General features: G+C 38.1%; 2 protein-coding genes across 2 annotated transcripts in view; one reads left to right on the forward strand and one right to left on the reverse strand.

The window, feature by feature from the left end:
• Positions 1 to 12,311, reverse strand: part of afg1lb (AFG1 like ATPase b) — a 29,936-nt gene extending 17,625 nt beyond the window's left edge. The window contains exons 1-6 of the mRNA XM_055021493.1: positions 12,197 to 12,311; positions 11,789 to 12,075; positions 6,983 to 7,040; positions 6,746 to 6,847; positions 6,381 to 6,508; positions 2,023 to 2,122 (exon numbers count right to left, since the gene is read on the reverse strand). Of these exons, the coding sequence (XP_054877468.1) occupies positions 2,023 to 2,122; positions 6,381 to 6,508; positions 6,746 to 6,847; positions 6,983 to 7,040; positions 11,789 to 12,075; positions 12,197 to 12,311 (790 nt within the window). The remainder of the gene's footprint in view (positions 1 to 2,022; positions 2,123 to 6,380; positions 6,509 to 6,745; positions 6,848 to 6,982; positions 7,041 to 11,788; positions 12,076 to 12,196) is intronic.
• Positions 12,312 to 13,802: 1,491 nt separating this feature from the next.
• snx3 (sorting nexin 3) lies at positions 13,803 to 26,727 on the forward strand. The gene is made up of 4 exons (XM_055021482.1): positions 13,803 to 14,002; positions 22,296 to 22,391; positions 23,693 to 23,817; positions 25,892 to 26,727. The coding sequence occupies exons 1-4, from the start codon at positions 13,841 to 13,843 to the stop codon at positions 25,995 to 25,997; spliced, it is 489 nt and encodes a 162-aa protein (XP_054877457.1). The 5' UTR covers positions 13,803 to 13,840; the 3' UTR covers positions 25,998 to 26,727.
• The last annotated feature ends 801 nt before the right edge of the window (positions 26,728 to 27,528 follow it).

A 27,528-nucleotide genomic window follows, 5' to 3' on the forward strand; every position in this document is an offset into this window, starting at 1 on the left:
AGTACCCCTAAGTCAATTCTTCCATGTTAGCAAATCTCAAGGTCATTAACGCAGTGAAACTAATTGCTCAACTAAATATAATTGTGTTTTATAATTTGAATTAAATTTGACTGCATTTTTATTTATTTTTTTGGTAATGAATGATTTCAGTAGAAGTTGGGTGGAATTGTGGATAAAACCAGGGCTGCACTTTACATCATGAATATATCATCAGAGCAAGATCAGTGGGTGCAATACTCATATCACAAAGGACTGCAATATTTGTTGGCTAATGTATTCCGACTGTTAATTTTACATACTACTGTGACTTTTTTAGCCAGCAGGACAGAGTCCCATGACAGCAGATGACACACAGATGACAATGCACAAAACAGCAAAGGTCAAAAAGGAAAGAATAAAAAAAGAATAGGGACACACTGCAACTGATATAGTCATTGCAATATTTGTAGTTTTAATGCTACTGTGCTTTTTGTCCTATGTCCAAATAGATACTTTGGACACATGAGTGGATGACAGAACCTATATAGTGCATGCTAATTTTAAATATACCAGCTGAGAAAAGTGCAGACTGAGGAGTGCTTCAGTACAAGCCCAAACATCTCTTGTTGGACATTATTTGAACTGCTATAATATAAATTCAAATTGTGGACATAAAGGGAGGTGACAAATTAAATATATGACCTGAATAAATTAGTGGACAAACACAATGCATCGACCAGGTGCAAAGCATGGCATAATTCAGCAATTAACTTCCAATCAAGCTCTGTGACACATCTAAAAAAATACTAAACATGGCCAGCTGATGCTGGTTTTGTTTTAAAATGGTAGAGAGAAAAGATCTGAGTGCCTTTTGTGTTTATGGGCCCAGATGGCACAGACTCAGTCACTGCTCAGATTGCTGGTGTTTCAATAGAAACTGTGACTAAAAAGGGACATCTGCATTAGGATCTATGAAAGATGACGAAGAAAATCACAATGCAATCATTCTCTCAATATGAAAAGTCAGCCAGTGAATATACTTTGTGGAAAATGCTAATTTTTCATTTTAGACATAGGAATAAATTATTAACACTGTTAAAAATTGTTGGAAAAAAGTATATATGATAAAATAAATCACTGTTCGCTAGATTCCCTTGTGCCAGGTGACTGCAGGTGTAACAACGTTCAAAGGAGACAAGTCGGCACTTCTGTAAAGTTGTGGAGGAAAATTTGCTGGTGGGAGTAAGATTTAGTTTTCATACTCGGAGGTCATAGATCACAGAAAACCAGCACATTATTCTACATAAATTCACCTCTAAGACAATAAAATGATTTTAAAAAATCATCATGGATCTGAGCTTGGACCTTCACCATCATTTATTATAATGCTTAGCCAACAAGTACAGAATGTATTTGAACCAATTTTTTTTTTTTTTTTGTAGCATGCTTACATACCTACTTTGTAAGTTAAAATGTAAAAATCTTTGCAATGTGCAAGTGTATACTACAAGGTGGTTGTTTGAACTAGGCTATAAAGTTGTTACCAACAGTAATTACCTGTAGTAGAAAAACGCTAACTGTAACTTACAAAAAATAGACTTATTCCCTCACTTAACTGAGCTAATGGCTGGAGAAAGGCCAACTTCAAATGAGATTTTTTCTCATATTAAAACAGTTTCAAAATCAAAACTGTAAAGAAAAACAGAGGACGACCTTGTTTTTAGGCTAGATTGCTTATTAGTTACTTCACAGGTATCAAAAAGAAACAGGACAAGTGGAGACAGAGCATGACAGAGCATCTGCATAGTATTTAAGAAACTAAATACTGCTCTTTTAGGGATACAGCAGCAACATTTGCAGAATATAAAAATAAATTAAGTAGCAGCATGAAAAACATGAGATTAAAGTCTAATTTCTACTTGAATAGGATTAAAGATTTTATAAACAACATGTGAATTCATACCATGACCACTTATTTACAAATAATGCCTAAACATAGATAATGAACGTCTACAAGCTCATGTTAAATGTACTTTATCATACCGTCTGGGGGTCTGTTAGAGGTGGCCACCACCACCACTCCGGTTTTGAACAGTGCCTCAAACAGCTGCTTCAGGATCATGGCATCAGCAACATCAGTCACCTGAGAGAAGAAAAGCAGAGAGGAGAGCGGTGTTCAGGTTCAGTGCAGTCTGCCTTTTCATGCCACACGCACACACACACACACGCACGCACACCCACACACGCACACACGTGTATATGTTTGTGTTTGCATGTATCTGAGGTCAAATCAAGTCGTCAACACTTCATGTTTATTAGTCTCTCTCAGGTGCTCTCATTCAGTCCTTTTTATCCGATCAAGGCCGCTTAGACTTTCATGCACACACACCCCTCACCCACTTGAACTGACTGCAAAATGGTCACAGAGCGATTTTCTGCACAGGAAAAGCAGCAGATCTGAGCTGATCAAGTGAGCAGACAGGGGAGCGACAGGATGCAAGAGCGAAAACAGGAGAAGAAAAGAAGCATGAAAACAGAGCAATATTAGTCAGAGCAGGGGTCATGATTGCAAACAAAGCCTCTATCAAAGAGGGGGTCTTATAAAAGAATATGAAACGTGTGTCTCTGTGTTGGGTGAGCTACACACACAAGGTCACACAAAGTTACAATACATAAACCCAATTCAACTGTCTGCTGCCTTTTTCATCTACATCATTTCCATGAATCCTCAATGAACAAAGGTCGATGAAAAACACTGACGCAAGGACATTTATGAGTCGCTGGCTGTTAAATGAAGAGCTCTGACCTTTCTATTAGTAATCCAGTGCTCTCACTTTTGTTCTTATTCTCTCATCTCTCCCTTTTCCACCTATGTTACTCTTTTGAACATCCATAAAGGGAGAAATCATGGTAGTGTGTGATGGCCAGTAGTCAAAGCAGCATGTATTAAACTCATTTGATTAAATATGATGACTGGCTGAGGAGAGTTCAAAATGGACTAAAATTAATTAAGTCAGATCAGTTTGTTGCCAATTGTGATTAAAATCAATTGAAATGCTGCATTTACATCTATAAAAACAGACAATTACTTAATCTTTAGATAATAAGTAATGTGCTATTTCACTAACTGGTATTTTTCTAATCTCAGGATTAAAAAACAGTTGAGTTGTCAGAAACTCAAAAGAGAGAGATAGGTTTAATACTCTGAAATGGCAAATATTTGAGGCTCATCATATATGATATTTTTAACATTAAAGAAAGCAAATATCAGAAAAAGGATTTAAAAAGTCTGCTGCTGCTTCTGAACAAGAAGTTATGCAAAACCAACTGCAGAAAGGTCAGATTTTACAATGGTTCTCTAAAAGTGACAAAGCTGTCTGAAGTTGGTTTTAAAATTATCAATACACTAAATTATGAAAAGTTTTTTTGCTTCTTGAGCTTTTTCATATTTTGTTACAACTGCAAACCTCAAAGTAAATCACTTGGAATTTATATGAAGCCAACACGTGTCAAAGTCCAGAGAAGTATTCACCTGTTTGTCTTTATAAATAAGAATTTATCAGCAACAATTTCTATGTCTTACCAAGTCTTTTTAAAATTTGGCTGGGTTTATTTTATCACATGAATAGAATTTGATACAAATAATTTCACTGTAGCTTTGGCAGTAGGTTTAGAGTGGTTGAACTTATACCCTGATCTCCAACAGACTTCCTGGCATGCTTGCCCTGTTTAGCTCCTCTTCCCATAAAGTCTAACCAGCTTCCCTAAAAGCATCTCCATATTACAGTGAAGCCACTATACATGATCAGGGTGATGCACAGTGTTATTTTTTTCTGTAACACATAGCATTTTGAATGAAGCCCTTTCATTTGGACTGTGTCTGTGCAGCCAGACAGGCCCGGACATGTTTGCTGTGCCCTTTGCGGTTTTGAGACACTCCTAGTCTCAAAGAACAGTTCTTATAACTCTGTGAAGACTCCTGCTATTCAAGACGCTGAATCCAGACCCTGGCCTGCAACATGAGCAAGCAGGTGTCCGTTACACCGCCCTCTCCTCTTACCTATTTTTCCTGTAAATAACAGGCACTTCTGATTGCCATACCCACAGCATATGCCTCCTTTCATACTCTGAAGAGTCTTCTGCTTTTGCATATTAGCTCCACTGCCCTTGCCAATACTTGATTAACATTTGTGTTAAAGCCTTGATTTTGCTGAGAAGAGGTGGCTAAGGGCATCAAATTAGAGCGTGCACACGCGAGCCAGTGATTGTGAGTGAGCGTAATGAGAATCAACAGAAAGCCAAGGCTCTGTGTCTCTCTGAAGGGGCCCCTGTGTTTGCTGCGACCACAGGATTTTATTTTCATTTCAAAAGAATCATTTAAAAATGACCTTTTATACTGCATGGATTTGTTTATTCATGTGCCCTCAACATGGTCACGGTATGAGGGGCAATATTGATTGCTGGGTGAGTAGAGAGAGAAAGGGGAGAAAGAATGGATCCCCACAGAATGAGAAGGGTGGAGGGGGAACGATGTGGCACTTGTGGAGCACAAAAATAATGGTGCAATCGCGGTTAGTCGTTGGCGAAATTTAAATGAGCAGCCAATTACTCAAGTGTGTCAGTTTGCAGCGAGGCACACGGGTGCCAAATGAAGCCTCTTTTGATGTTACACCTCTTTATGTACACAACCTATGAGTAATTTCACCAACGGAGGCTGCACTGTGACAGAGACCATAAGACAATGCTGTTCAAGCATCGTCTTCCTCTTCCTCTCTCGCCGTCTTCCCATCTTTCCATCTCGGACCTCTCGACGGGCGAGTATTCATTAGGAGAAACCCGAGAGAAAGGAGGGAGGGGGGGCTACAAATTACTGATAATGGCACAGAGCTAATGAAGAGAATGGAGAAATGTCATTAGCATTTAAGAGGATAAGATCCATCTGACCCGCCACCGCCAGTCGCTTTCTAGCTCCACTCACTTAAGGAAGTAGGAGAGCGCGACTGATACCCGGAGCCTCATTTGCATGGCTGAGTGGAGGAGGATGCTGATTGGTACGGGCCCCAAACCCACACACATGCATACACACACACTTTCTCAACCTCTTGTTTATGCATCCCAAACAACGCATGTCTGCTTGTTTCCCCTCCATTCACTGGTAGCAACAGTTGACAAACTGAAAACTGCAAAGCCAGGCGAAGGCGAACAAAACAAATCAATGACAGCGTGCAAACAGCGCTGTGGCTCGTAAAGTGCATGAAAAGGAGCTGCTCTTGATCCTTGCAGACACATGGAGTTATTAGAAGGAGCAACTCCACCTTGGGTGACCTCTGACCTATCCCCATATTAACTGTAATGATATCACTGAGAGGAGCAGGATGTGTTTTTGGCTCGGCTGATGAAAAACAGAAATATGCACTCTTATTTGCGGCAGCAGAATGACTAACCAACCTCACAGAGAATAGGGAAAGCTTCAGCTGAGGCTCTCTTGTCTGACACCAAAGGATAGAATAATGAGAATTTCTGCATCCCTAATGACTGAAGGTGCTCTTTAAACCCACAAGAAAAACATAGAAGTTATGCAAGCAAACACTGAAGTACACAAAGACATATATATAAAAGCTATATAAAGACAAGTGAAAATTCTCAAGTGTGGTGGATGTACTGTGAAGAACTTTCATCTGTGCCTTGTAAAATTTCTGCTATGTTCATGAGCAACCACTAGGTGTCCCCAGTTCTGCCTTTTTTGTTAAGACCAAAATCACAAAGTTGAAAAGATCCCAAAAAAAAAAAAAAAATCAACAACATGAAAATAGTGATCAAACAAAAATAATGTGAATATGATGGAATGCTTTTACATTTACCTGGTTCTATGTCTAGACTTTCTAACAAACAGTTTGATCCCAAAATTTACATTGTAGTTCTGGCCGCATGTTTAAAGTTGTTGACCTGCTGGACGGTGAACCTCTGCCTCATTCTCAAGTCAAAACAATTTCCAAATTTGGCTCTATCTATTACCCAATCACTTTGGAGACATTCTCTGTACAGATTGCTTTTAAACTGCAAATAAGACTTTTCTATGACTACCAGATTTGTGGAAGGCACTAATAAGAGTTGTCCTATTATAGGCATGACTGTCGATCTCCTAAAGTGTTGCGATGGGCCTCCTGGCCGCTGCTCTGATTAATGTTCCCCTTGCTCCAACTGTCACATTAAGTAGGATGGTAATCAACTATTTTCTTTACATTTTGATAGCTTTTTATTTTTATCTTTTAATGACTTGACGTAAAAGATTAATGTTTCTAGTTGTTATTGTCTGGTTAATTTCTTAAGAAGCCTTATAGAACAAACACATTATCTCTCAACACACACTGTAAAACAATGTCTGTAATGCACTTGCTCACCTGAAACTCATCAAAACACAACAGGCAAATCTCACTGCTGATCTCCATGGCAACCGGAGATATGGGGTCATAGTTGAACATTTCCCCTAGCCTTCGCTTCGGTAGGCTTTGTTTCCTGCGGTGGATCCCTTTAAGCAGCAGACAAATGTCAGGAAAATCTTAAAAGCGCACCTGCGTCGACAGCCGAAACTACTGAAGGCGCTGAGTAAAGCTGTAATTTCACCTGGACGGATAATGGCAGACAATTAACCCGGGGACAAACAGATGGATAAATACAGGCTCGCCAATGCACAATAAGCTTAAGAAGAAAAAAAAAATTAATCAGAAAGTCAAAATGTGATGAGAAAAGGGAAGTCGCTGCTTACTCTTATGGATATCCAACATGAAGCTGTTGAAATGGACTCTCTTTTTGCAACTGTTTTCCACATGGGAGTAAAACAAATCCATGAGCATGGTCTTCCCTGAGCCTGAAAGGGTCACACAATTGGAAAAAGAAGGAGATTATAATGACTTAGAAATAACAACAAAATTAAAGAGAAAAAAAAAACAACAAAGATGATTTGTTTTATCGATTTAGCCATAATACAGACGCAGATTCTTACCAACATTTCCATATATATAGAGACCCTTAGGAGGTGGTGGTTGTTGTGGAGGAGGTTCCTATTTGGGGGGTAAAAAAAATTAATGAGCTTATAAGCAATATTTTTTTTTCTTTTTAACCAGTGAACACTCCTTTATAAGAAGGTCCTGGCCGTCACAGAAGCACAGAAAGTTATAAGAGCGTTTACAATGAAATGCATTTAAGGAGATCTAAGTTTTTGATCTCGGATAGTTTTCAAAATATTCAGCTTTTATCCTAATAATATCCTGTCTGAATTAAGTATTAACTACTTATCAAATTTAATTTTATATGCACTGATAAAAAGGTAATTTTTTTTTCTTAATTTGGATTGGTGCAACTGAATAGTCAGATTATTTTTCTCTGCTTATTATATGCATCTAAATTAAAAGCTCCAAGCTTTTATTTGCTCCGTAAATAATAACATGTATTTTGATGCAGTACTTGAATTAAATAAAAATCAGATAAAGATTTTGGATGCATATTTTTTATGTATAAATTTGAATAATAATCTTATCAAAAGTTTTCTTTTTACTTTTTGCTGACAGTTTTCTACAACTTTCTCATCATCTGATTAATTCTGTTTTTATCATCCACATGGCCTACCCATCCTGCAACAACCCAATGACGAAGTTGGTTTCTAATTCAGAAGTGTGGGATGTTTTTCGGCATCTGGACTGAGTAAGACTGACTGTTTTTCCAAGATCTAGAACAGTTCAAGTCAGATTAAGAGGGTACCAATGAAATCAGGTTCTTAAAATTCTTAACTTACAAAGTGTAAACTGAATAATAATTACATTTGGAATTTAAATTATTTCCAAGCTAACATTCACATGTTGAGTTTAAAATTTGGATATAAAAGGGCCAGAGATTATGTGAATTTACCCTTTTTTGAATTTCAAGTGATTCAATATTTTGTGGTAACTCAAAATCCCCCCAAATTTCTGATTTGGATGAAACCCATGTTTTGACTAGGTAGATTAAAGATACCCCTTCCTTGAAAACTCAGCATTTTATGGAATACAGTCTTAACAAACGTCGAAGTAATTAGTTCTGTTCTCCCGCTTACCCACCTGTTCCTGCACACTACCAGTCAGCTGACTAGAAGGCAACTTAACTTTTTTCTTCCTTATGTAAAATATTTTCTGCAGGAACTTGAAAATCACCATTACATTTTTATAATTTTTTTCTATATTTCTACTTAAGTTTATGGACAAAGTATTTACATAATTAAATTAAATTTAAAGGATAGCATTAGAATATCTATAATAAGTAATTTGTTCTACCAATTAGAAGCAGCTACATTGTTCTGTTGTGACTAAAAGTACTGAGATGTTTTGATTTTTGCCTAACACACCATCTCATATGGCCCGGAGCAGTAACAAACTCCCTATTACCGAATATAACTAAAGCATCATTTAATAAACAAGGCACGCCAAGGCATAAAGCCAGCACTACAGTGAGGTTTCATATGATCCAGACTGGAACCACTGCAGGAGACGAAGACAAAGGGGATCTAATCAACAAGACAAGCCAGGGTTCCCACGAAAGAAAAGCATCATCAGAGGAACAATGGGGGGATTTGTCAGACAAAACGGAGAGGTCTGGATGAGGCTCCGTACGAGATGGAGTGGACTTGTGTGCACGGCCCGTTTAGCGCTGCTAATTGTGATACGGTACTGTAGCATTGAGGTGCTGCTGGAAGTCATTGTGCTGCCTGCCTCTTATTATCAAAAAGGTCTTTGCTAAAAAAAAAACATCTTCTGTGTGACCGAGATGAGAGTACAAGAGAAAGCCAACTATCACAAAGGAGAACGGAGCATGTAAATGTATCTGCCATCAGTTTGTTCATAAACAAAATTTACTTACAGCTCATATAAGTCTGTAGATGGCTAAATTATAAGCTTCAGGAATGCTGCCGTTGGGCTATCTCCATCTTTGTGACCAGACAATAACGGACTGCTTTGGGATTAAATGCCAAATGGAAAGAACTGTCCTCTTAATATTTAATTTAGAAACCATTTCATGAAGATGGTACTTGGAGTCCAGATGCACTTGGTCCCCACAGCACAAGGAGCACTTGACTCTGATAACTGGCAGCAACTGCAGATGGAAACCTAAATTAATAGCTTAAACTTGTTGCTTCTTCCCTCCTCTTTTGATTGCCAGCTTCCCCCCCCGCCAAAAGCTTCTCCTAAACCAGTCACGAAAAACTGAAAGACCAACAGGCTGTTCCCGTCTGCTCTGGCGTAACAGCGTGCGACTTCTCCTTGACTTCCCAAACTGCCCTCCGGCATGGTGGGGTAATTGTCAGGTGGCTGGTAGCCATTCTGCCACGGCAGAGTGGAGAAGGACAAGGCTCTCCCTCAGCAACTTTGTCTAGTTAAGCTCCACGGGCCAGTCTAGCCTCCTGGTGGACGATACAGACTGGCACATGAGTGAAAAGTTCACATGCAGGACATAGACCTTCTTGTCTTTTAAATTACTCTATTTTTTAAAGCCAAAGATGCTGCATTTCACAGCAAAGTCATCAGAGAGGAGATTTTAGGAGTCCAAGTTAGGTTTAACTTTAATCAAATCAAAATTTTTTGATTTGATTTTAACTTTAATGCAGGAGACTCTACACTGTACGTTCGACTTAAAGGGGGCGGCTCGGACTAAACAATAGTCCATTGTCAGTCAACCATCTGCAAAACCACGCCACATTGGGTCAATATTAAGTCAAGTGTACTCTCCTCACAGACTCAGTCAGTTAGTGGGGACAATGGCGGCACTCTCACAGAGAACGGACACCGAAGGGTTGTGGTATGACCTGATTTAAACTGGAATAATTGCGTAAGTACGCAGTCAGTGAGAATGTGTGTGTGACAGACAGAGCAAGAAATAAGGTGCAAAAGGAGAGGGGTGACGGGTGGGGCAGTCTGCATTGGTGTTGATAGCCTAACACCAAAGCATTTGTCAGTAGCCCAAATCAAAAGCAAAAAAGACAAGAATGGCCCAAACAATAGGGATCCCCTCATTACTGCATAGGGACGGTGAGAGAGTGAGGGGGGTGCCGGGACAGGCCCAGCAGGAGGCCTGCCCTGCTGCCTTCCAAAATCTCTGCCTAACCCTGTGTGTCTGTGCCAGCCCACCAACAAAAACATGCAAAAAAAGGAGACTCCCAGCACCAAATAGGAGACAGTTAGCTCCTCTGACCTAAAAACAACGACAACCCCCTGCATTATGCTGCTCATAACTCGTACAAACAATAAACTTCCCAGACCCCTATCCTTCCTTTGACCTGAACCCCATGGCCACCATCAGTGATGCAACTTGAATACAGTGCAGTCAACTGTACTTCTCCCAACTTTTAAAACATCAGTTGCCTAAGCTTAAATTCCCAAAGGAAATCTGTCCTGCTTTTAAAACCCTCAACATACAGAATCACTCTTTGATTTTCTTTAAAACCATTTGGCTTTAGTGTTATTTCCTACAAAGCACAGACATTATAGCTTTTTATATCTTATTGTTTCAAAGAATTTCTAAAAGAATAAGTTATAACAGGTTTTCCTGTGCATTTAGTAGTTTATCTGGTCTATGCTAAATTAAACAAATCTCAGAATTGTGGCAGGGAGCCAATATATTAGCAACTTCAAGATCTAGGGTAACTTTAGAGTTACAAATACTTGTCAACTCTAACCCAAACCTTGATGTTTTTGCGAGAAGGCTCAAGATGGAGATTTTATTTGTCACATTGACTCTGAGCAAACATGCAGAACATCCATAGTTAAACTGGGGGCGTCACTTGAAGACGGCTGTGGATAAGATATATCCACACAAGGTAAAGGAAACGCTGTCAAATCAAGATGTGGGATGCTGACCTTAACATGTACACTTTCTAGAGCAGTATATTATGGCTGTACTTTTGAAATTTTGCATCAAATAATGGATTAACTTCAAATAATCTTAAAAATAAAATAGAGAGGCATGTTTGTATTCTGTTCTTTGGAAGTGCTAATCTTTTATATGTGCATAATTTATTTGAGGACACCCAGTTTCTAAATCTCAATTTATTTGTTTTGCCCCACAGTAAAAAGGTAATTGGCGTTTCAAATAGCATTGAACTATGGGAAAATGTGCATCTTAGGTTTATTTGTCCATTCTGTTCAGGGTCTACCAAAATTTAAGACTTACCATGTTTGTGTCCTGGACAACAGCATTGATTAAAACAAGTCTTCAAAGACCTAGTGTGTACATCTGCAGTGATTTTGCTTAAGACCATCTAAAAAGCAACACGTCTCATCTTCTTTCCAAACCGCAGCGCAGTGCGTCTGCTTCAAGATGTCCTGATGCTCTGATGCATCAGGACACAGCCTGAGCTGAATCCTGAAGAAGTTATAATAATATCATAGAAACTGAACGAAGACTGGTGAGAACACACGCTGTTTCTCTGTACAGGTACTTTTACTTTTTAGGCATATTGCTGTTATACAATTTCATTGATAGTATCTAGATGAGGAGATAAGTTGTAGAGAAGAGGAATATTTCACATTTATTTAATTTGATGATTGTTGATATAACCCAATAAACTGCTTGTTACTTGTCTCACAACATGAAATACTATTCAAATGTGATTTTATAAGAAGTATCTTACTAAATTAAAAGGAGCAGCACCACAGTTAAATCAATAAATATTATCCACAGGCAATAATGCTAGTATTATTGTCCCTATGTGCACTGTGTTAATGCAGGAGAACTCATATTATGAAATCATTATGCTCACAATACAGCAATACAATTAAATTACCGTTTTTGTTGTTGTAGCATCATCATATAGAGGTTGACTGCTGTGATCTTTGTCGTGTTCTGTTGATGGTGGGTTCAGGTACATACTGTTAGTATAAGTCTTTAAGGTTTGCTGCAGTAGAGCCAGCCGCTGGAGGACATATTTCTGCTGAACGTCCTTCTTTAGGGAGCCACTTTGCACAAGCCGCTCAAAGTGACCCACAATGTCACCGGAGCCACAAAGGTCTGTAGCTGAAGTGTCCGAGGAAGAGGAGCGGGATGACACAGAGAGACTGAAACACCTGGAACCTTCAAAGTACAGCGATGGTATGTATGCATACGTTAATGACTTTACACCGTTTATTAAATTTGTACACACAGCAAAAACAAGCCCATTAAACATTTGAGAAACCACGAACCGAACTCTCACCTTCTGCGGTGGCAGTCCGTGGAAGACGGTAGATTTTATTTACAGATTGAGCTCGTTTTGTCAACAAAAACACTGCAGAGGACTTAACGGCGGCTGGAACCATGTAGGACGCCATGATACTTCAAAGCGCTGCAACTTTATTGAGACAAATAACGCTGCATCTTGTGACATTGTCAAAAAAAATCATTAAATACAATGGGTTAAAAAAATCAAAAGATAACTAACATTATTATAAAAATGAACTTAACAAATTACTATTGAGTAAATTACTATTATTATCAGATTCCTATAATATATTAAAAGTCTAAAAATAATTTATTGCATTTCTGCTGTCCACCTAATAAATAATTTTATGTTTATGTCTTTAAAAGAAGAAGTGGATTGATGTGTTGTAAAATTTTAGATTCACATATTTTCTTGTTTTTATCTTGTTTGTGCCTCTTTATGCCACAACTTGGGGAGAGCCTCAATTGATACTTCTGTCACACTTGTAAACCACAAACAATTATGCTACTTCTAAATTATGGACACAAAATTTTGTTGTAGTCTAAAAAAACAAAATAAACAAACACGTTTTAACTTCAGAAATGTACATGTACAGATTAGCTAAGATGTTTGAAATTTCAAGTTGCATCATACCAACTCTTGACATCTTATCACTTTTGATGTTGGTTTCAGACACCATGAATAGTGGCCCTAAGAAGAAGATAAAAAGACATACTTTTGTTGTTTTCCAGCAAGTTCAAGTTCCTGTATTAAATTGTAAATTTCAGTAGCATTTCAGGATTTCAGAAAGTCAAGTGAAAAAAAATATTGTTCCTTGTGGAACAATATCGATTTTAGTTAAAAGAATATTTCCAGGAAAGATGAATGTTTTCATCTTGAAGTTGTTTAATTAAATTAAATTATTTTAACACATGTTCAAAAACTGTATGCAGGTTTTTTTTTGTTTTTATTTTTTTTTGCATACAGCAGTTCGATTATGTAATTTTAACTCAAGTGAAAAGTTGCTATTCAAGAAATTACTCAAGGAAGGGTTAAAAAAAAGTATTTCGTAACAAAACGACTTGCTGTGTGAGTAACGCATTGGTCTTGTTGAAGATGAAGTGGGTAAAACAAAAACATTCACTACATTAACTCAAAATGCAATGTTATACACACAAATACATTCATATTATTTTAACACAAAATTTAATATTCCAGTTGGTTAAAAATAATCAAACTGGCCAATTTTGTCTTCTGTCTACTAATGACGATGATTAATTAAACCAACATTTCCGCTGGCGAGTAAACAAACTGAGCTACAAACAAGTGGTTGAGCTTCGTCAGCTGAACCTCAGCTGATCGGAAGTACAATCTGTGAGAGTGCAGCATAATTTACGTAACGCACATTCAACATAAAAGCACATACAGATATTTAATATACTAAAATAGTAATTGGACATAAATAATGTCAGAAACCTAAATATTTAGTGATAGTGTATACATCATAAAACTATTCCAAGTTGTTTCCCCATAAATTGTTGAAGTAGAAGGAAGTGCTATGTTCCAGGTATTTTATTTTGAAGAACCAAAGCATTAAATACATATCCGTGTTGCGGCTGCCTTGACAGCATCCCTAGCTGATTGGGAGGACAGGGAGAAATGGCTGATGCTATAGCTGATACGAGAAGGCTGTACACCAAGCCCCAAAACCTAAATGACGCGTATGGACCCCCGAGTAATTTTCTAGAGATCGATGTGAGCAATCCTGAGACTGTCGGGGTTGGCAGAGGCAGATATACAACGTACGAAGTCAGGCTGAAGGTGAGGCTGCATTAACAAGTGCTAGTGACGTTATCTTGTTAGCTAGCTGCCCAAGCTAGCTGACCTGTCTTTTCCTTTTAGTCAAAGTTATAAATAATTGACATCAGTGTTGTCATAGAGAAAAAAATCGTGGATGTTGACACATAGTTCACAAGTAATTGCATACTTGGGTATTATTTTTGAATAACAAGTGTTTAGCTGTTAGTATTTGTGTGGCTGCTGGGTTTATCAGACATTACCTTAATTACGCAATGCTAGGCACTGTTAGCTAGTGTTAGCGTACATGCAAAGTTTTGAAACATATTTTAAAATATAAGCAGGATTGGACAATATGAAAACTGAAATGAAACCTGAATTTGTTCGTCTGTAGAGGCAAGCTCATAAAGCATCGATCTAAAAATAAAACTAGTCGAAGAAAAACAGAATCTAAGATCTGGAAGCTTCTAGAAGCTGATTTTACACGTTCTCGTCATTAAGACAGCTAATATTTAAGTTAATATTTCAGTTTCACTTATAGAAACATTCTATCTACTAAGAAAGCAAAGTGAAATGTTTGTTTTCGCTACGTTTCTCTAAAGTTCATCTTTGTTGCTCTTAAAACAAGATTTATACCTGTAATTAGCAGCAGTAAAGTAATGTTTTGATCTAAAGAAAACGCCACAAAATCTCACCACAAACTTGACTCGTGCTTGTGTGGAACTCAAGACACACCCCATGATTACTGCAATAAATGGATAAGTTATAGTCGCACTAAGTAGTTTGACAAAAGTATTATATGAAAAAGACTCAGCACATCATTTCATTGCCTAGCCCTGACTACACAAAGTCTTGGACAGATAAGGTAACAAACGCATCTGTCCAGCCTGGCATAAACTTTGCAATGTTGAATTTGGTGGCTTTGATTGGTGAAGTCAGTTCCTCTTGCACTTACAAACAGGATGCAGCTTGCTGACAGATTCTCCACTTTTTTCCATACCTCCTACGACACATTTCCTTCCCCCAACTTCATTGTCAAACTTGCAGAGAAGTTCTTTCCACCCATTTGTCTTCACTACAAATGAAGGTGCAAAATGAAATTTTATGGTTGTCCTTTACGGTAAGGGAAATATTACATCGTAAAATAACAGAAAACATACAATTCAAAGGAGTGGACTGATTAGTTTGAGATGACTAATCATCTCAATTTGCTTCTTTTGGTAAGCAAAAATGCACATGTTGAACTATGAATAAGATGGGCCACAACAGGAAATAAAGTATTCATTGCGTCGTTTGTCTCCTGTGAAGTGGAAAATAGGCTATAACTGAAAATTGGTCCTATGGCTATTATGTCAAATGGACCTAATTCTCTCAACAATGTTTCTGACACATTTTTGAAAATATGCCAGAAAGAACTAAGCTAAGGGAAATTCACCTTTTAAAATATCCCTACAAAACTTTGACTGAAAATGTGGTGACCTATGGAGATGATTGTGTGAAGAAGGTTTTTACATAAAATCAAGAAGATTGTGGCCAAACCTGATCAAAGTCTTCATGGGTCTGTCTTAGTTCAACAGAATGTCTAACTAAAGAAACTCTAACTAAATACAGAGCTTCTGCTATTACTGTAGCAGTAATCCAGACTTCTAAAGGAGATCTTTCCTCGCCACAGCCATCACCACCTCCTTAAAAGTTTTAATGAGTAACAGAAATGAGCAACTTTTAGCCATGGTCTAATAATGAGTGAGTGAAGTCAAAAATGACAAACATTTTGCTTTTGTTCCAATCTTCAGCAGAAACAACTCTGAAAAAAGCTTCATTTTTTTTCTCAACTGCTTTTCCAAATGTTAAAATCAAATAGCCTGTCTTAATTTAGTGTAGGTGACAGGCCTCGTTAAACTTTACTAAGACAAATATTTATGTCTGAGAGACAAAATACGACTATTTCGGCTATTGAACCATTTTCTGCAAATGATAGACATTTCTTGTAGCTGATTTGTTTCACGTTTCATTTTTTTACTGCTAGTGTAAAACTCTTTGGCAGTCACAAGGCTCATCTGATTGCCTCATCTTTTATCTCTAACTTGTCATTTCAGTTGACTGACACCCCTGTAGTTAGTGACCTGAAGCATTTAGATTGGCGACCAGCCTTCAACTGTTTTATAGCCTCCACTGTTTCTTAAAGAAATGAATTTAAGGGGATGGAAGCTGTCTCCAGGCATTAGCCTTGAATATAAGGCTACTGTACTTGATTAGCGTGTTATAATTAGCATATGTGTGTAATCAGCATTATTGTGCACCTCATAGCCCTGTGTGACCCTGCTTTGCATAAAACCACAGAAGAAGCGGCACATCTCTCACTTTTCAATAAACGTGGTGTCAACTTAGCTTTGCTTCTCTCCTTCTCCTTTCTTTAGCTTTCTTTGGAGACACTTTCACTCCATCTCTAGAATTTTAAGAGCGTTAGCCACAATGCCCTTGCCAGGAATGCATAGTATTTCTTTTGTTCTTTCTTGCTTCTTTACTTTCTTCCATTTTTAGTATGTTTGTTTTCTTTTAGACTACAGCATCATCCTCTGCTAGGATATACAGTTTCTTCTCTTAACTGTTTTTCCTGTTCTCACCACTGTCCTGATAGTCACCCTGAAATTGAGAGAGTCCTTGTGGCCACACTGAGAGAGTCTTGCTTAATCCCCTCATTGAGAAAAGAGAAGAATGAAACGAGCCATGGTCTGGGGGTGTGGGGGAGCTGGAGCATTTACTCCCCATCTTCACCCCCCTACCCATGGGAGGGCAGAAAGCCACCCCTCTCCACCAGCCTTCATCTCGTCCACTCCTATCCCATTCCTCTCCCAGCTGTGTGCAGTCATTTGCCTATTTAATTGCGTGCTTACTGTTGTTTGGAGTAATAATGTAAACATCAAAAATAATTAGGCATCTGCGAGTTTCTCACGGTATGACGCAGTTGAATAGAAGGACTGTAGAGTTATAGGAATTACTCAGTAATGTAAAAGTAAAGGATGTAAAATTAACAAACAATTTAGCAAAAAATAAACAGTTTTCTACTGGTTATTGCATAGAAAAGACAACCTGTTGCGCTCTTCATAGCATAACATAAGTATAATGAGCTTAAATTGGCACATTTCTCAGGTAGCTCACCTGCAGTGGTCTGCTTGGCAAACACCAGCTTAACAGCTTTACTTGGACAATAGCGTTGCCTCAGAAAAACACACACCTCACAACTGTATGTTTTTTTTTTTTTTTTTTTTTTTTTTTGGTTACTAGAAATATTTCCAAACAAATTAATTTCTTTGCAAGAGGAGAAAACTTGTAGTGGTCCTGTTTCAGAAAGCTGACTGGCAGTTCACAGCAACAGGTGTTAAGAAGGGGCAGCTTGAGAAAACTCATCTTTTTTTCTCTGGGATCTTTTTTAAAAAAATTAAATTGTGGAAACAATTATATTTAACATTTTATTGGTTTTGAAGCATTTTAAAACTTTGATTGCGGTTACTGACCCATGTCTGACAATTACTATCATTAAGCTGTCAGGTTTGCTTTGCATCTTTGTAAAATATTGTCAGATTGTCCTTTTGGCTTATATCTCTGTGTTTGTCTTGGGTTGACATGTGATTAGACACATATTTGTAGTAATATTAAGGGATGTTGTTCAGCCACTTGTTTATTGATTTCAAACTGGTGATTTAAATCAACAAACCGGGTTTTTTTAATTATTATTTTTCAGATGGGAAAGCAAAGTTATTTCTAGAAAATGGCCTGTTTTTCTGAACTTTTCTAAAGTTTTTAAACCATACATTTTCAGTCTCATGAAAAATTGAGAGCAGTTAGGCAAAAAAAAAAAAGGTATGAGTACATCTGGATTTTTTTTTTTTTTTCATTTTTTTTAAAAATTGTTATGTAAAATGAATATTAAGTAATTAATTTATCCATTTTGAATCTCATAATTTTAAGTGAACTTTTTATAACGGTTCATGAGCAATAATATCTGTATTTTCGCCCCTAATTCTTGATGCCTGTAACGGAAAGAGTTACTTTTTCCGTTACTCTGTCCTTTTCTTTCCTCTGCCATATTCTTAGTGTTAATGGTGTCTTTTGGTTCCTGGATCTCTGGAGGAGCTTCCCAAGTAACGAAGAGTATTTTTGTTTGGACCCGCAGCAAAACGCAGGTTGGAACTGGGATGTGGGTGTATGAAGCGTAGGATGGGGTGATGAGAATTACCAACATTTCTTGTTTTTTTTTTTTTTTAGTTGGTTCCCATCTCATCCATTCAGGGAAGCAGACTTTGGGATCTCACTTTGTTTATGGATAAGAGTACATAAAAGGGCTCTTATAGCTCTGTCTCTCACTCGGTCTTCTAGCCCTCCTCTTCTCCCATAGCTTCTCCTCTCTCCTTTTTTTCCCTCTTTTTCATTTGAGTTCTGGGGTGGGGGCCTTTGGTCATTAATAAAATGGGGAGAGACAGGGAGTGTGTGTGTGCAGAGGAGGTGGGGGCGGGGGGCTTGTCAGGCACAGTCAAGTGTAATCCAAAGTCTACAGCATCCTCTTCGACAACTATTTTAATGGAAATAGGGAACATATTGTATCAAGGCTACCATATCCTACTTGAAATGACAGTATCAAAAGTGGGAGTTGATACTATGGCAACAAAGCAGCTTTTTGCCAGATAGGCGAGTCGGAGAGAGGGTAGGCTGTCAGGCCACAGGGGCCGGCAAGCGAGGGAACGAGTGAGAGAGTACATGTAGCGACGAGAGCAAAAGACCCGTTGCCCCAACGCTTTTGTTCACAGCCTTTTTTTTTTTTTTCATTTTGCAATATGATGCAATGAGATGGTATTATGTTGCCATTTTTAATGCCATTATTCTGAAAGGGAGACTATATGGGAGGGGTGAAGAGGGGGTACATGGGGGAGGTTTAGGATGCACACTTTCAAACTTGACTTAATCCATCCTGCTAAAAGCTAATGCATGGTGGCCTTGAACTGTTCTCTCTGGAGATGAGTGATCTTTGTCCACTCTCCCCCTTTCTTTCAGCGCCGCGCTGTTTTTTAAGGGTTCTGCCTCTTTTCAGGCCGGTTTCAATGAGCCCAAGGCATTGTGTCCCACACATTATGATTCACATGCTATTCCTATGGAGCACAGATTGCACCTTGTATGCCCATAATTGAAAGTGAAGCTAGCAGATATACTTTGACAGAGATACAGCTAGCTTTCTGCTTCTTTTTTTAGAACACATTCCTCTTATATATTTTGCTTTTAAATATGACCTCTCATGTTTCTCTCTTTGGAAACGGCTGGTTTTCATCGTTTCCTTTCTTTCTTTTTCCTCTTTCCCTTCAACTAGACGAGGCCGAGTGTGGTGTTTTACACGGTCACTGAAATGCTAAAACCTGAACGGCGGTGGGCTGGTTCCGTGTTCCGATCTGTATAGAGGCCAGTAAGTTGAGACAGCCGCGCTCTAACCTCTAACCAGCCGTGAAGAGAACAGAGGCCAGGGAAACCTGATCTTTGACTCTCGACACTCTCACGCACCGCCTCTTTCTGAGCGTTTTGTGCGAGCAGGAGAAAAAGAGAGTGAGACCTCTCAGATTTCAGCACTGTCGTTTTCATCCCTCCCCTGGTCCTGAAAGGCCAATCTCTTAATCACTGGGTTTGAAGGGATGAAGGAACTGAAAGTCCAGGTGACTTCCATAACTTCCACTTTCACAGCTGCCACCATTGTGTTGACCTGGGTTGGTTTCAGCTTCCTCACGAATAGGCTGCAAACCTTTACATTTACATTGTCAACAAAGCTACTGGTCAAATCATGCACATCATCTCATGCATCTTACTTTACAAATGTCAGTGTGCGCTTGTGTTTGGTCAAGTGTTTTCCTGTGTGCACATGATGGGATTAGAGTCACGGCGGTGGCAGATTACCTGTAACTGTGATCTGTTGTGGAAGGGATTAACTTCGTGGCGCTCCACGCTGTGAAGTAACACGACGCAGCGGGGACGGACCATGGTGAGAGCAGTGCAGAGTTAATGCCAGAGCACTGGGGCGATAAAGCTATGATAATCCACTTCTCCTGTGACCTGAGAAGGAGGAGGAGTGAGGGCCTTATTGATGGCTTTACCTGGAGAGAACTTGAAGTAAGGGGCAATGCTTTTTGAGGCGTGGGGAGTTTTAGAAAAACTCTGTGGGAAAGTGGGAGTGGCAGAGCTTTTAATCAGCATGTAGAAATGGTCTGCTTTATGCGACTGTCACTTTAACCTTTTTGCTTTACTGTACTTTTGGAAAGCCTCTGGACACACTGAGGATTCAAGGTCATTTTCACTTGAAACTCAGGAACTTGGTGGGGTATTTTTTTCAAATGAGTAACCCAAAGAAAGTATCAAATATAGCTGGCATGTATTACCTTAAAGTGAAGTTGTTTGTTTTGCGTTTTGTGTATGTAAATAAATAAAAACTGCCCTGATACTTGAGCATAGTTCTGATGAACATACAGTGGATTGCAAAAGTGATATAGTTATAGAATGTTTTCACATACCATACTGTAAGCATAGACTCTATTTTTCTTTGTTTTGTTATAGAAATGAAGAAATGAAACAAGAAATGAGGCATAAATGAAAAATAAAACAAACATATTTGTTACCAATTAAAACTTTCTTTAAACTTGTTTTCTCTGGTTGAAGTTCATCTTGGCCAGTCAGAAAACTGGAGGATGTCAAGTTTCAGCGCTGCTTTCGAATAGTTTGCAATCGCTATGGTTGAGCAATGGCAGTGAATGTTGGCCATGCTTCCAAATATTGAATCGACTTGAACTGCGCTTCTCTTCATAAGATCAATCTGGTGCGTCATGGCCAAATGTGAGCGATTAAATTTGAACTTCAACAGAGTTCTTGCCTCCAGAAAATGAGCCAAGGCTCCTCACTCCTGACCAACTGTGCAAAGCAAAGTATAGAACGAGGGGCTGCTTTTTACCACTCCTAATCTTGAATATAGATTAAAAATAACAAATTTACAAAATGTTTGACAAAATTCTGCATTAATGTGCCATTCAATTAGGTTTAATTTTCTTTATTAAAGCTCAATAAGAGGAGTTTTATGTGATGTAAGGATGACTTATTTTGCAGATCAAGAGAAATGAGGAGCTAGAGTGCCAAAAGGAGAAACCATGAGTGCGAAATGGCCACTTCTGCTCTGCCTCCTCCTCAATTAGTCTTGCATTGAGCAGATGTAGCTCCCAGCCTCTCCAGCTCCCTTGCTCTTCCTTTATGACCACATGTACCCTCGCTTGTCTTTTGTTCAACCGTTAACTCTCCATCTCGCTTGCTGCACACAGTCACAGTCGCCTGCCCATCGATCAGCCTGCTGCTCGCACTGCATTCATTCTGCACCTACTTGCTCAGTTGCTTCGCTTTTGTGATTTTCCCCTTTTCCCTGAATTCTGACCTTCTGTAAATGTGGCCTGCCCATGAAATGCTCATTCACTCCCTTCTTGTTTGTACATTGTCACTGGATGGCCATGTACCGCCAGGACTAGTGAAGAGCTTTGGCATTGTGCTGTAATTTGCTGTTTGCTTCACTGTTCCTGTCAATGTCGAAACATCTCTCTCTTTTAATTCGAAATTCACTCTCAAGTGCTTGTCAACAGCAACTTTGAATTATGCCCACACGTGTGGATTCACATACATGAACACGCGCACAAAAACCCGGTATGCTTTCTGAGTGGAAAAAGACCTTGGTGAGCAAAAGATTGTTGGAAATGTAAGTTGAACTTTTGTTTTCTGTTCCCTTGAGGCCAATTTAAATTTAGTTGAGTTCATTTTTTTTTCCACTTCTTTTTGTCCTTACCAAGCCACAATTTTCTCCGAATCATGCCATTACCCCCGCCTAAAGTTCAAGGTTATGGACTAAGCTGCATCCCACTTACCTTTTCCTATTTTAAAAATTTAATCTGTGAATCATTACAAATGAAAGATATTCCAGTTGCAAATTGGAAAGTAAAAACTTGTGCTAAATGACCTTGATCTTTGCAATTAGCTAAACAAGCCACTAATGAATTATGTACATTGTAGTAACCCATCAACTGCTCATTTAATGAGGATCCAAACAAATGTTCCTATTGCAGCCTTCTATATGTGTATTTTTATGGGAGCCATATTGGATTTTGAGGTTAAATTAGCAAAAAACTTCCCACTTTTAAAGTGGAATTCCTACATCAGGAAGCCTTCCACTGACATTCAGAACTTTTCTAAGAAAACGGATATCAGAGTAAATGTTTTAAAATGTGATGGTTCTGCCTGTGTTTGTCCTCAGACCAACCTTCCCATCTTCAAGCTAAAGGAGTCCTCTGTGCGGAGGCGGTACAGCGACTTTGAGTGGCTGAGAGCGGAGCTGGAGAGAGAAAGCAAGGTAAATTTTCCATACAAGTTTGGCATTAAGGCTGTAGAGCTAACAGACTGCAAGGTTGATCATACCTACTAGAATAATAAAGAAAATGAGGTTTTGAACCCTTGTTAATAGGTTTGATAAAAAAAAGTTTTAGGCTACGTTCATTCACTAGATCTTGTTGCTAAATTTAAATTTTGTGCTGCAATTAGATTTTCTTTTAATTACACTAATTAAACGCCACAAAGCGACCCGCATGTGTGAAAGAAAAATGTTGATGTCGCACATCAACGTGCTATGAAAGTAGCGCAACTAGAAACCTTCCATAGAAGGTTTCTGCCTTCTATGGATCAATTTCAATATTTATTCAGCAATGGAAGCTGACGGTATTGTCACAGGATAAGATGAAGGAAGCTTAAAAAAAAAGAAAGCACAGCTGTCACAATAACAAATCTTGCAGGTTGAGAAATTGTCTCAGAAATTGTGATAAACAATATAACAATGCAAATTTGTCCTCTCAAAGGCTGATAAACTCTAACTTAAAAAAACAAAAAAAACAGTCTACAAACATTTTAAATATCCATAATCCATAAGATTCATAATCAAACATAGCAACCAAAAACAGTAAATAAAAAGGAAATAAAAACCACACACAACTGAAACTGTAAACCAAATGGAATATGAAGTTTCCGTAAGCAAAACTGACATTCATTTTAATCTATCATTATTGGTGATAAATCAACTTTTTGATGATTAATTGATTATTGTTACAGGCTTAAACACGACTAATTAGCTAAGGTATTTTGTGGAGCGTGAGCGGCAACTTCTGTAGTGAAGTCTGTTTGGCTGCGTGGTTGAAACCAGCAGTGATGTTTGTGATTTGATCTGCTACAGTAACACAGACATCTTTCATAATTTCATAAATATGAATTTCAACCATTGTCAATGTCTGAATTTAAGCCTCTGGCTTCTTTTTTTGGTGCATGATTATTCAACCTCTCACATCAGTGACGCTTTGAAAAAATGTTCTATACGTTTCAGATTTAGGTCCACCTTTGAAAGTGGCACAAAATTTTTTTTTTTTTTTCTTTCGGGAAGTGAAAAACTAGAATTTGCCCTTACAGTCTGTGTTAAGTCTGTTGTGGTTGGAAAAATACCCAGACTGGGACACAATCAGCTACTTTGTGATTGTGGACTTTAGTTTGAGGACTCAGAAATGTTCTTATAAGCTTCACTCTGTCTTGGATTCATTATTTTAAAGCACTTAATAACAGATGCAGGCTTGTGTAACTGTTTTAACTCGGACTGTTCTGTTTTTTTATGAGGTGGTCGTACCACCTCTCCCCGGAAAAGCACTTTTCAGGCAACTTCCGTTCAGAGGAGACGATGGCATATTTGATGACTCTTTCATCGAGGAGCGAAGGCAAGGTCTGGAGCAGTTTCTCAACAAGTAAGTCTGTCCACATCTCTTACATCTTCATCTTTCCTTTTTTATTTTTTTCCATCTTGCTTTGAAGTTAAAATGATTGATTCTTCACAAGTTGTTCTGTGCAGCTGCAGTTATTTGCAGCTCCTTCCTTAGTTGAGGTGGTACTTGAACTTTGCAGAACAATGAAACATTTTGTGTGATAACTGCATGCAACTTTTTCACTTCTCTTCATATTGTTAACAAACTGAACTCTTGGAGACAGGTTGGCCTTTTTCCCGCTATCCTTCTTAATTCTCTTATAATTATCTTGCCGAGGACAAGAAAACCAAAAGAGGATTCACACATGCACCCCCACAACATCATTTTTTTCCCCCACATTTGTTTTGTTGTTGATGTGTAATTTATGTTAATTGCAGCTCAAATTACAGCGCGTGGTTCCCCGGGATGGTGTGTACACCTCTGCTTATTTTTGATCCAGCATGTCCTCGTTTTCAGACACCGAACAATAAAAGTTACCGTATGATTGTAATCATTTGCTGTGATAGCAGACTTGGCCATTATCTTTGTTTCATGTGCAAATGCACCAGTGTTTCCTGTCGGAATATTAAGCGCGTAAAGACAGTTGAGAAAATTAGAAACCACAAATATGTTAAAGTAGAGGAAGATGATTCAGTAATTAGGATTTATACCCCTCACGCCCGTCTTTGCTTTCTGTAAGTGAAGTACTGCTGTTGATCATATTATTGTTCAGATGTATTACTGGCCAACATTGTTCAGTCTGTGATTGAGAGCATTGTGAGGAGTAATTCTTTTGAAATGCTAAAGATGATTGTTGCTGTGGAACAAGTAAGAGGGAGGAGAGAGGAGAATGATCACTTTTTGATTACACCAGTTAAACATAATTTATACTTCAGGTAAGAGAGAAGAGCTTGAATCTCCTGTTTGAAAAGGCTTTCATGTTTAACATCCTCATGGCTCTTGTCCTTTGGGCCGATGTTTCCATATTTGCTAAGCAGAATCCGATCAGGCAAGATCGGTTTTTACTTTTTTTTCTTCCTTTTTTTTCCCCCTTCCCAGTCATTTCTCTGGTACTTGACCTGAAAATCATTCTGCGCTGTTTCATCTCTCTACAAATGTTTCCCCATCAGAGGTTTAGATGCGTCCATGTGTACGATGTTGTTGTGTTGATCTGCTCGGAGTGATTTAGCATTTTAAAGAATGTCATGTTTAAGGGTCTCAGGTGCACTGGCCCGTTCTCGTTATGCTGCTGTGCGTCATCTCAACGGGCCTTCAAGAAAAGCTGATGTCAGAATAGCTCTTTAAAAGGAAATGGCATTAAAAACAAGAATTTATAGCAAACCAGATGTAATAATTGCTGACTTTGATTTGAACTTTCTGCTTTTGATTAGTTTTTACATGAAAAGTTTTGCTTGTAATTTGAGCAGACAAATAAGTGAAATTTATTTTGGCGAAAATCTGTGTTGAACTAAATTCATAATGTAGACCTTGGAGGTTATTCCTTTTTTTTTTTATAAATTTAATTTCTTCACGTTGGCATTTGCATGATTCTGTCCAGAGTAAAATGTTGTGATGTAGGTAAATTTTAAGCATTTAATTTCTTCCAGTCAAGTTCTTTCTCCTTCGCTGAGGTTAGGAAGTTTGGATGTCACAATACAATGACAATCAAATTTTCTGAGATATGCATTACTTACATTATACTGTTGTTTTAAAAAAGTGATAAGCATCTTTTTTTCTTTTTTTTTTTTTTTTGTCAGTGAAATTTTACATCAGCCACAGAAATCCTAAAGTGTATAAGAACATCAAGAGTTCCAGTGATTGACACGGCATTTATCGACCGAATTCATTATTTCATCTTAATTAGGGTTTTCCTGACTATTTATTCTTGGTTATTTTTGCAAACGATGCTCAAACAACAAAATGCAAAGAATTAATGAATGTTTGAGCTTTTTTTTATCAGTACCATTCAAATGATTCCTAATTATTTTCATTCTCGACCAGTTCAGTTTCATATAACTATGCCCTTGTCTCAGTGTGAGTAAAACAATTTCTCTTGCTTTTATGTGATTCTTTTCAGAGTGGCCGGACACCCTCTAGCTCAGAACGAACGCTGCCTACACATGTTTCTACAGGACGAGTTTGTGGACAAGAACTACACCCCATCCAAAATCAGACAAGCCTGAGAAAAAAACAAATGAATCATAGCTCTGCTTGGCCTGGTCCGGCTCAGTCTGGCTTGACCCCACAACCAAAAGCTCTCTTCATTGCTCCAAATGTCTCTCAATAAACTTTTTAGTGACACTTCCTTCTTTCCTACACTTTCTAAAATATTATTTCTTACCTATGTAAGTTTAATTGCTAAATCACTGATTAATGTCTGTTTTGACCTTCCAAATGAAGTCAAGAATGTTCTATACACAGCTGTGGTCTAAAGTGATTCACGGATATTTTTTCTTCATGTCTAAAGATGCCACTAACAAAAATATATATTTATCATTTTTCTTTGTTCTGAATATATTCCTTCATATGTTACTTTTGAATGAAACTTCTTTGTATGCAACGCTTGTGTAATGTCCCACACCATCCTCCATCTACGACTGGCACATTGCTCTCCATGACCAGAACCAAACACACACACACGCACACACACACACACACACACACACACACATTCGATGGACCTCGACTTTCAAGCCACACTTAGTTGTTGTCTTAAAAAGGATGCATGTGTGTGTCTGTGCGCATCGTGTCCACCAGCACCTACTTGATGATCACCATGTTTTTTCTAGCATGCAGTTTACACAGAGAGAACTGCAGTATTTCTACTGGCAATATGCATTTTGAGATTTGTATACTGCTGTGCCATTTTTTGTTTATTTTGAAAAATTTTTCCAATAAAACAGGTGAAATGTCTCCGCCAAAGTGCATTTTGTCGTCCGAGCCACATCATGCTCGCATGCAATCGCACTGTCGAATTGTATTTAGTGTTTAATAAATAAATCTTCATACAGTTTTATTAAGAAGTGGTGGCTGTTCAAAGGATTTTTATTACAGTAGACGAGGTACATTTTGTATGAAGTGTTTGAATTGTCTGTTCAAATGATGCACAGTTGTTGCAAGGCCTTTTTAATTTTAATGTGCAGGTAAAATGGCTGTTAAATGAATAAATATTTATAATGTAGTTAATAAATTCTACCAATTTGGCTGGAATCAAGTCTCGATAACAGAGCGCTTATCCTCACCATGAACATCATTTCACGCTTTCATTGATTCGTATGAACCATTTTAACTTAGTTTAGACTTTTAGGAACTTTAAACCTACAATTCCTGTAATTTATAAAATATCACTTCTCTATATTATAGGAATTCATTGTGGCTTATCAATTTTTTTTCCACAGGATCAAAAATAAGCGTGCACCTCTAATAGTTGTGTAATTCTCTTATGGCAAGTTGCAGGAAAACTAAAGGATTTGATCAGTCATCAATAACTGAAATAATTGTCGTGTCGTCTTGATCTTAAGGAGCAGAACTAGTTTCCTAGTGTTTGAAATATCAAGAAGGTCTATATCTCAGACTTTCCAGAAGCTTAAAGTATTATTTGTATTAAAAAAGAAAAACTTTTGGCACATTGCTAAACCCAAGTTTTAACTAAGCTGCCAAACTAGATAGAAGTTGAAGAATTATGAGCATTGGTCTCCATGTTCATTATTTCTT

This window comes from Poeciliopsis prolifica, unplaced genomic scaffold (genome assembly GCF_027474105.1).
Source record: "Poeciliopsis prolifica strain line A6 unplaced genomic scaffold, Auburn_PproV2 SCAFFOLD076, whole genome shotgun sequence".
Taxonomy (NCBI): domain Eukaryota; kingdom Metazoa; phylum Chordata; class Actinopteri; order Cyprinodontiformes; family Poeciliidae; genus Poeciliopsis; species Poeciliopsis prolifica.

Bases quoted from the DNA above. Each gene is read 5' to 3' on its own strand.
- snx3 (XM_055021482.1), top strand. From the start codon at position 13,841: ATGGCTGATGCTATAGCTGATACGAGAAGGCTGTACACCAAGCCCCAA. The intron at 14,003-22,295 runs GTGAGGCTGCAT...GTTTGTCCTCAG, and splicing joins CGTACGAAGTCAGGCTGAAG to ACCAACCTTCCCATCTTCAA. The intron at 22,392-23,692 runs GTAAATTTTCCA...TTTTTTTATGAG, and splicing joins AGCTGGAGAGAGAAAGCAAG to GTGGTCGTACCACCTCTCCC.